The 9,785-nt window shown below is 62.2% G+C and overlaps 1 protein-coding gene across 1 annotated transcript; it reads left to right on the top strand.

Moving 5' to 3' along the window:
* Positions 1–124: 124 nt before the first annotated feature.
* Positions 125–7,172, top strand: ATRAID (all-trans retinoic acid induced differentiation factor). Its single transcript, XM_044421058.1, has 7 exons — positions 125–223; positions 305–447; positions 1,322–1,393; positions 4,135–4,206; positions 4,464–4,585; positions 5,054–5,154; positions 5,451–7,172. Exons 1-7 carry the CDS (start codon positions 125–127, stop codon positions 5,553–5,555), a joined length of 714 nt encoding a protein of 237 aa, XP_044276993.1. The 3' UTR covers positions 5,556–7,172.
* The last annotated feature ends 2,613 nt before the right edge of the window (positions 7,173–9,785 follow it).

Here is a 9,785-nt window from a genome sequence, read left to right as displayed (position 1 = left end):
CCCGGACTCGGCGAGGTGCCCGCATCCCAGCCCGCGCCGCAGCCTCTCCGGGGGGCCTCTGTGCCGCGCGCGGCGGGAGCGCGCCCGGCCCGGCTACGACGGGGACGCGCGCGCGGGGAGCGTCATGGCCGCGCTCCGGCGCCCCGGGGCCGCGCTGCCGCCGACGGTGCTGCTGCTGCTCGCGCTGAGCGTGTCCGCCGCCGCGGGAGCCGCGCCGGAGCAGGTGGGGCGGGCGGCCCGTGCCCGGGAGGGGGCCTGGGACCCCGCGCCGCCCCTGACGGCTCTCGCGCTCTGCCCCTTCCAGGTGTGCGGAGACGGGTGCTGCGCCGGCGCGGTGCGCAACGGCTCGGCGGTGGCCTCCGTCTGCGGCGCTCGGGTGGGCGCGGTGCTGCGGGGGCGCTGCTGCCTGGAGCGGGACCGGGACCGGGACCAGGAGGTCGTCGTGGGGTGAGTCCGCCGGCCCCGGCCCGCGCGCTCCGGGCGCTCGGAGCCGCGACCGAGCCCGTCCTGCGGCGCGCCTCTTCCGCACCCCCCCCCCCCCGGCCCGGGGGTCCCTTTTCCAAGGCGGCGGGCTTCACTAAGCAGACCGGATCCGCCGCTCCCAAAAGTGGCTGACAGCTGAGCTGGCCTGTTCAGGCGGCAGCCTCTCCCAATGTGCTCAATGTGTGTGCTGTTCCCGTACCTGAAGCGCCTTTTTAGGCCTCCAAATTAGTTGATTATTGGCTAGATAAATCAAAAAGTGAGCGCACTGAGCGTTGAGAAATCAGCGGCCCGCTGGGAAAGCCCGTTTTGCTTGAGCGCTTGCAACTATGCGCAGGCTGGAGCTTAGTGCCCAGCAAGGGCGCACTTGCCTGGGCAGGAAACGGCTGGCCGGACTCTCTCGCCCAGAGAGGTGCGGGCGGAGGGGAGGTGATGGCGCTGCAGCCATGCCGCGCTCACCGGGACCGGCGCCTGAACAGCGCGGACGCCAGCTGCCGCCCACTTGCGCAGGCCCGTGGGGCGGGTGGCCCGGTCTACTGCGCTGCTTTGCTCAGCGCTCAGCGCCTCGCGGGGGCTTCCTTCTTGTCCTGCCCATGAGCGCTGCCCTCGGAGGCAGAGTGTGGGCGCCCGGCAGACGGGGCGCTCAGCAGCTCAGGCGCAGCCGCCGCTCCAGCGCGGGGCCCAGCGGGAGCACGGAGGGCTGCAGGCGCGGTTGGGGCCGCCGGGAGCGGCCTGTCGGGCGCTTCTCCCGCCGTTGCAAGGAAGAGCTGCTGGAGGGCAGCAGCCTGGACGCGGTTGAGAATCGCTGGCTAATGCGGCTGCCGTCGCTCTCGCTCCCCAGGTTGGATCTCGGCAACTGCTCCCTGCACCAGCTTTGTTCCGGTTTCCCGGCAGCGAGCGCCGCTCTCATCATGTGAGTCCGACTGGCCACCGTCGCTGGGCTGGGCTGGGCTGGGCTCTTCCTCCAGCGGGGACAGGACCTCCCAGCGCGGGCTGGGGCTGGCTCCCCTTGGGGGCCCTGTTGCGGCTGGGGGTGAGGGAGCGTGTGAAGACGGCTGCTTGCCTTTCTTGCTCTGGGGCAACCACGATTTCCTCTCGGGCTGGCGGGGCTCTAAGAGCAGGCTCAAGTCAGCCTTTGTGGAGATGGTGCCCGTTTAAATGCCCTGCAGGTGCTGCGCATGCCTTTCTCAAGGTATGTGTGCAGCCTGAAAATGTAGTTTCTGAAAATGTCAAGCCCATGGGAAAAAATTGTTAGTTGGAGAGGGCAGGATCAGAATTTGGGAGAAATTAAGCATTTTTACTTCCTTCTACAGATGTGAAGTCTTCCAATGCTTTAGGAGTATCAACTGAATTATAGATACATTGCTTTACTCCTAAAGTCATAATTAAATGTAAACTCAGTTTGTACATTTTTAATTATTGTTTGAAGAACATATATTTTAAATTGTATTTATCAAACACGATGCTTATGCATAATATAAGGCTCAGAAGCAGCCTGTTGCTTATACAGGCTAGAAGAGTCAGGAAGTGCCGGGACAGGGGCAGCCGGGATGCGGCATCTGCCTGGGAAACCAGCTTGGTGGAGTGTGAACAAGAGACTCTATTCTATTTCTATTAGGAATCCAAACAGAGCATATTTAAGAAATTTTAAAGCGCTCTCATCCTGCAGCGTCACATATGATGTTTTATGCTCCTTTGTAAATAGTTTTCCTCATCCCAACTTTTGCTCATTTGGAAAAGTGGCCGCCTGGCCTCCATGCCCTAGGAAGCACGCTGTTGGGGCTTCTCAGGTGCAGACGATAACTTTTCCTGGCAGCAGTTCTATTATAGCCAAAGCTGCCAGGTTCCAGTTCCTGTATAGCTGAGGCAGCATTCCCTGGAGCTGAGGCCTAATTGGGACCTCATTTAAAAAGTGGCAGGGAGTTCCACAATCTCAAGCCCACAGGCTTTTGCTCTGCTTAAGTGCAGGCCAGACGAATCACACCTCGTTTCAGCCCATACACGCAGCTTCTGCCTCACACGAAAGGTGGGCTTAGAAGGACACCCACGGATTGCTGGAGCATCTAACCAGGAAAAGTCCCGGGGCACAGCCCTGCGGAGAACAGGACCCAGGCTGCCAGAAGGCACGATTTCATCCTATTCTGGGCCCAGCTGCACAATCGCCACAGGACGCTGCGGCTCGTTTGAGCCCGGGGGGCCACAGCATGTGTGGGCAGCCCTTTTGGCTACTCAGCCTTGAGCGTGGGGACTGCCACGGTTTCTTCGGTCATCTGAATCCAGGCAGAGACGGGTGAGGCAGAACGATCTTGAACCCGCAGTGGGCTGTGGTGATTGTGCCAAGTGAGCCATAGCCAAAATGACACTAAAATCTCATAAAAGCAGCATTTCAAAGCCACATTGAAGCCAAATAGCAACATGGATCATAGAATAGTAGAGTTCGAGGGGGCCAGGAAGGCCCTCGGGTCCAATCCCCTGCTGCTGCAGGACACCAGGTCACACCACCCCACTCAGGGGGCTGCCCAGCCTCTTTTTGAATGCCTCCAGTGTGGGAGAGCCCCCCAGCTCTCCAGGCAGCTGGTTCCACTCTCGTATTGCTCTGACAATGAGGAAGCTTTTCCTGATGTCCAGCCTGAGTCTGGCTTGTTGCAGCTTGACCTGTTTATTCCGTGTCCTGCTCTCTAGCATCAGCAAGAAGAGATCTTGACCTTCCTCTTTGTGATAGCTTTGGAGGTACTTTTCGAAGGATACCATGTCCCCCGTCGGCCTTCTCTTCCCAAGGCTGGACATGCCCAGTTCCCGCAGTCCCTCCTCACAGGGCACAGTTTCCTAACCCTGGATCATTTTTGTTGCCTACCTCTGGAACCTTTCTAATGTTTTGAATCTTTCTTGAATCTTGGTGCCCAGAACTGGACACGTTGTTCCAGGTGAGGTCTGCCATGGCAGCACAGTGGTTCACCTGGGGGGTGTGGGCTAGTCCACATTCCGAAACGGGGAGCATGCCAGCAGACGTGGCCCTTTGCGCAGTAAGGTGGACGAAGGGCTGGCGGCCACCGCAAGGCCGGCCGGGGCACGCCAAGCACCCGGCCCTTTGTTCTGTCCAAAGATGCACGGGATTCTGCCTCCAAAGTCTCCACGGTAAAAAGCATATTGCAGCAATGGCTTTCAAAAGGAGTGGAAGAAATCATGTTGTGAATCGTACGGAGTTAGGGAAAAACTCTCCCAGGCTGCAACATTTTTCATCTCTGCCCTTCCTGTGCAGTCGCTTTGGAGATGCTTTTGGGAGGCCTTGAGACTGGACGGCAGCCACGCACACCTCGCCTGGAGCGTCTCTTTCATCGTTCTAAAGGAACCCACTTTGTGGGTTGAACTGTTCCGTGCTTCCCTTCTTGGGAGGAGGAGGAAAGAGGGTCCGGGGGTGGGGTGAGGCGGGGCGCACGATCCGCTGGCCTTGTCTCTGGCGCAGCCCGGCTGGTGTGAGCACAGACGGTGCCCTGCGGTTCGCACGGCTACTGGGGAACGCGTGACGTGGGCCTGGCTGTTTTCGCTTTGGGTGGTGCGGGGCTGAGCCCCGCCGAGAAGCCTCTGCTGGCCCTGGCAGGGAATGCGGGCACAGGCCTGAGAGCACGGCGCCTTCTCCTCCGCTTCTCGTTGCAGTGACCTCACTGGGAACCCCCTGCAGTCTCTCCCGGAGGACACCTTCCGTGGATTCACCAAGCTGCAGACGCTGTGAGTGGCGTGGGGTGGGGTGGCGTGGGGCGACCGGCCGCTGCCACTCCCGCCAGGCCTTGACGAGGGCCCCGAGGGGCTGCGGGAAACCCCCATCCTGCAGCGGCTCCCTGGCTGGGAGCAGGGGGCCTCTGGCGCTTTGCCGCCCCCTTGCAGCGGGGCTGCGGCATCTGCGTCATGCTGGGCCAGGGCACTTGGGGTCGTCGCTGGCAGAGCCGCCTTGGCCTGGCCCCTGAGGGAACCGCCTTGGTCCCCAGAGCTTTGCCCCGGGAGCTGACCTGCCCTGGCGGCAGCGAAGGGTGGGACGACATCACCATCGACGGGAGCAGCCGTATCTGCCAGGGCCAGAGGAACCCCTGCAACGCCTCGGCGGGGCCCGGTATGTGCTGGTGGGGGGGCTTGCAGGTCGGGGTGGGGTGGGGGAGGGAGGCCGTCCCTTTGGGGAGCCGCCCAGGTCCCCCACGTGTCCCTGCAGTCGCCTGGCCTCAGGACCTCGCCTGCCCCGAGCACGTTCTTCCGTGCTTGGGCACCTCCACTCAGGAGAAAGGAAGGACTCAGGTAGCCATTGGAAGGGAAAGCACAGCGGCTGCACAGGTGGGGCGCAGGCAGCCCCGTGGCAGCAGTGAAGAGGGGCGGGACGCCTCGCACCCGTGGCCTGAGGAAGGGGTCTGCCCTGGCGGGGGGAGCCGGGGGGGGGCTCCGGCTGTGCAGGTGGGCCAAAGGGCTGGCTGGGTGGTGGGGCCAGGGCCTGTGGAGGCGGTGGCAGGCAGAGGGCCGGGTAGCGCAGGCCGGGCTGGGGGTCAGTGCCAGGGGGCCGAGTGTGCAGGAGTGTCCCCTCCCCCCACAGGCTGGCAGTGCCCCGAGGACGCGCACTGTGCCCCCGCCGGGCCTGGCTTGCCGCAGTGCCTCTGCACAGACCCCCACCACGGCTACAAGTGCATGCGGCAGGTGAGCCTTGGGCCCGAGCCGAGGGCAACGCGAGTGGGCGCACTCGCTCTGTCTCCCGAACCGAGGCCCTGCGGAGGGGCGGGTGGTGGGGCTTCGGCACCCTCGGTGCCCCTCCAGGAGTCCCCTCTGGGGGGGCGGCCACTCCTACGGCCGTGCAGAGGCCGGTCCAGGCATGCCCTCCCCAGGAGAGCTCCCGGGCACTTCCGGCAGAAAGCCCCCTTGGGCTGTGCGGGGGGTGGTGCGGGCTGACCTTGGCGGGGCCCGTCACCTCACCCCTCCTCCTCCTCCTCCTCCAGGGCGCCTTCCCCTACCTGCTCTTTTTCGGCACGCTGGGGGCTGCCACTGTCGCCCTGTCCGCTCTGCTGTGGGCCACGCAGTGGCACAAGCCCAAGAGCTCCTAGAGGGCCTCCTTCCTCCCGGCCGCCACACTCCAGCCCTTGCAGCTCTCCCGGGCAGGCGGCGGCCTGCACGGGCTCCTGAGCCGCCTGCTTCCCCGAACGCCACCGCCCTCGGGATGCCCCGCTCGCCAGGGGAGCGGCAGCACCGCCTCTCGCGCCACCGTGCCCCCCCCACGGCCCGGCAGGATGGGGGCCCGTGGCCCGGCCCGGCCAGAGGGGCCTGGGAGGCTTCTCCTCTGCGAGTGGGCGCCACCCGTCGGGCCTCGCCGGAAGCCTGCGAGCGGCTCTGTTGGCCGGAGGAGGGGGGCAAGATCCCGGAGGGGGGCACGCATCCCTCGACGTGCCTGGAAGGCTGTCACAGAGGGGAGGAGGGTCACGGCCGCTTCGTGCTGATGCCAGAATGATCAACTGAAGAGGCAAGCCAGGCTCAGGCTGGACATCAGGAAACGCTTCCCCGCCGTCCGAGCAACACGGCAGTGGCACCAGCTGCCCGGAGAGGTGGGAGGGCTCCCACCGCGGAGACCTTCAAAGAGACGGGAGAGCCCTTGGAGTGGGATGGTGTAAAATAGTGTCCCCAACAGCAGGGGCTGCCCCAACGGCCTTCCGCCCCCTCCCAGCTCTGCCGTGCTACGAACTGGGAGCAGCTCTCCTTTGGCGGAGGGAGAGGGATGCCTGCCACGAGCCACCCCCGAGGAGCCCCCGAGGGAGCCGGCCTTGCAGCCACAGCTACACATCTTCTGTGGCCTCGGGAAGCTGCCTTTCAACGTTCTACGCAATGTGTTTTGTGACGCTCTGAACGCGCAAACGGACGAAGTGGCCCGTGCCTCCTTTCAGTTGCCAGCGCTAAAACAACAGGGGCCACCGCAAGATGAGGAAGCAGGCGTGACGTACGCTCAGACACACCATGAAAGCCGCACCAGCGCCTGCTTTCAGATCTGCACAAAGAGCAGTTGCCGTGTTGTTTGCTCATGAAAGGAGGTCGGGGCGGGGGGGCAAGCCACGCAAAACGCAGCTGGGCAACGGCTCCATGTGAGACTTGGACCGCCCAACATGGATTGAGATCGCGGGGTTGCTTTTCCAACGTCTTTCGACGACAAATTTTGTTGCTACCGATCAGGAAGCTTTTGGTGTGTCTGCTGGGCTTCTGCTGGGAGAGCAGGCTCTTCACACGCAGCTTGATTTTGTGATTCAGTCAGCGCCCTGCCTTTCTCCAGGGAAATGCCCCCGTGGGAGGCATGGCCCTTGCCTCCCCCACCTGCCATTCCTTGCCGTCCCGGCACGGCTGGGCTCCCCGGCGTGGCACCTCTGCTTTCTTCCGTGCGGGAGCCTGCTGGGCTCCCTGGAGGCCCTCTGTGTGGCGGAGGGGGCCCCTGCTGCGGTGGAGGTGCTATTCCGCCTCTCCAGAGAGCACCAAGGAGCCGGGAAGTCTGGGGAGGAATGCCCCATGGGCCTTCAGAAGCAGGAGCCGGGAGGGCTGCTGGTAGCCTTTCCTGGCTGCGAGTGGCTGCGGGGCGTATCTTGCGCATGGGAGGCACTCGCTCCGGGAGGCAGCACTGGATTTCTGGGGAGGGAGCTCTGCCCTGTTTGGAAAACTCAATAAACTGCCCAAAGCTGCTCCTCTGGGCTTGTGTCTTGGTGAAGTCTTGCTTTCGTCTCACGCTTCAGATTGCGGTGGTGAAGTGGGGTGGGGGGGTACGAAAGAAAGGGTCTTTCCAGGGATGGCACCCCGTGCTGGAATACCCTGTCCAGAAAGCCTGGCCTAGTGTTTACACTGGTGCTTTGGTACCTCATGCCCACTTTCTGAAGCTTTCCAGGCCTTCAGCTTTGTTTTGAAGTCTGCTGCTTTCCCTCCACGTTGCTGCTGGCCATGGTCATCTGCTGCCACAAACTGGGCACATTAAGCCTCCAAAGGAGGAGGCTGAGGGTGGATGGGATGGTGCTGTACGAGTGCCTGAAAGACGGTTAAAAAGAGGAGGACCCGGATCTCCCCTTAATCCTCCCAGAGTGCAGGACACAGAATAACAGGCTCAAGTTGCAGGAAGCCGGGTTCTAGCTGAACAGGAAGAACTTCCTGTCAGAGCAGTACGAAAATGGAATCCAGCACCCAGGAAGCTTGTGGGATCTCCCACCAGAGAGATTCAAGCTGCAGCTGGGATGGTTTGGACGTGATGGTCCTCTGCCAATTCTTCCTATGATTCTATAAGAAAAGCCCTCCTGGGAGGTGAGGCCTCCTCCACCTCCCTTGGAAGCCCATTCCCTATCCAAGGGGTCCTAACCACAGCTCCCTCCAGCACATTTAAGTGGCCGATTGTCGGAGACGTCCAACACAAGCCACATCTGCCTACAAAGGAGGAACCGTCTCTAAAATGGAGGGCGTAAAAAGAAAGTTGGATGCAAAAGTCAAGAGGTTTAAATCTCAAAATGCTCAGAGGTTCCTCAAAACCATAACCAGCAGGCCACACAACCAGTGAGTCAGAAGGGGTCTCCCGGGCCATCTAGTCTGACCCCTGGCTCCACTTACGACATGCCTTCCGTGTGCATGTCTAGCCTATCTTTGAAGACCTGCACTGATGGGGCCTCAACCACCCCCCTGGAAGCCCATTCCACACCCTCGGGGTCCAGACTGTCAGGAAGTGCTTCCTGGCATCCAAACTTAACCTTGGTTCCCTGAGCTTGGCTCCGTTGGGACACATCCTGCCTTCCTCTGCAGGGGGAACAGGTCTCTACTCACCCCTGTATAACACCCCCTCACATTATTTTTATTTATTTGGAATGCTTACATGCCGCCCCATTCGCATAAGTCTCGGGGTGGCTTCCAATCCATAAATAAATACAATCTGTACAAGTACATAAAATACTGGAGACATCCTGGCAAAAAATTATAAAATCAATAAATAAAATCAACAATTAAAATAACGTTTACATAAAAAGGGCTTGGCCTGGCGCTGAAAAGCAAATAACGACGGAGCCAGGCAGACCTCTCTGGGGAGCGCATTCCACAGGTGGGGCGCCACTGCAGAGAAGGCCCTCCTCCGGGTACTCGCCCTCCTAATATCCTTCACGGAGGGTTCCCGGAGAAGGGCCTCTGCCACCAATCTCAAGGGGCAGGAGGGCACATATGGACACAACCGCTCCTTTAGGTAACCAGATCCCAAGCCGTTAAGGGCTCTGTAGGTGATAACCAGCACCTTGAATTGGGCCCAGACTTCGATGGGAAGCCAGTGAAGCTGACGAAGGACTGGAGTCATGGAGCACAACGCCCCGTCCCCGTCAGCAGCCTGGCAGCTCTATTTTGCACCATCGGAAGAATCTGGACCGTCTTCAAGGGCAGCGCCACGCAGAGCACGTTGCATAAGTCACATACCTGAATGTCTCCAACAGATCCCCTCTGAGTCTCCTCCAGCTGAAGAGACCCAGCTCCCTCAGTCCCTCCTCATATGGCGAATTAGCAAAGCCACACCAGGTCCAGGAGGGGCCACCAGCAAGATCAAAATGGTAGCCCAGCACCTGTGGGGACCCCACTCGCTGACGCAAGGCCGGTGCAGCCCCGCCAAGCCTGGCACAAGCCACAGCCTGCGGATGCAGAGCAAGCCCGGCCTCCTGCCGCCCCTTCTGTCCGTGCAGGACCGTAGCCCGGCTGCATGTTTTGCTCAGCGTGTGCTGCGCACCGTGGTCCTGAAGCAGCACGGCATGACCCAATGCGCGGGGCACCCCGGAGAGCCCGCGCGCTCAGCCCCAAGGCTGGCAGGGGCCCCGTGGTTTCCTGCAGCCAAGCGCCGCCCCCACGGCGGACCGGGGCGCCGCAATGGCTCCCCGCGGCCTGGGCGGGCTGCCCCAGGAGCCAAGCTGAGCGGGGTAAACGCTTCGGTGCAGCGACGCCCTAGGCTTGGCGGGCAGAAGACCTTAATCGCGCAAGCACGCGAAATTAACGGAAGGCACGACTTGGCCAAACTTAATTTGAAAAAAGATGCCTCGGCGGCTACCGACCGCATTCCGCGCACGCAGCCACGGGGGCACGTGCAGCGGGGCCACGGCGGGGCGGCGTGCGCGGGGAGCCCGGGACTCGCGCCGCCAGCCCGGCCCCCTCGGCGCAGCGCGACCGAGGCGGCCGCGTCCTGGGAGAGAGGGCGAGGCTGCGGCCTAGTCCGCCCCGGGCCCGCGGGCGGCGGGGTTGGGGCGAGGCGCCCCTGGGCGCGCCAGAGCCGCCCGGCCGCCGCCTGGCTCGCGCGCCCC

Source organism: Varanus komodoensis, unplaced genomic scaffold (assembly GCF_004798865.1).
Source record: "Varanus komodoensis strain SLA01 unplaced genomic scaffold, ASM479886v1 scaffold114, whole genome shotgun sequence".
Lineage (NCBI taxonomy): Eukaryota > Metazoa > Chordata > Lepidosauria > Squamata > Varanidae > Varanus > Varanus komodoensis.
This window is presented reverse-complemented; position numbering and strand designations above follow the sequence as displayed.

Excerpts from the sequence above, each read along its gene's own strand:
- ATRAID (XM_044421058.1), top strand. The coding sequence starts at position 125 with ATGGCCGCGCTCCGGCGCCCCGGGGCCGCGCTGCCGCCGACGGTGCTG. Across the intron at positions 1,394-4,134 it reads GCGAGCGCCGCTCTCATCAT|TGACCTCACTGGGAACCCCC; the intron begins GTGAGTCCGACT and ends TTCTCGTTGCAG. Across the intron at positions 4,586-5,053 it reads CAACGCCTCGGCGGGGCCCG|GCTGGCAGTGCCCCGAGGAC; the intron begins GTATGTGCTGGT and ends CTCCCCCCACAG.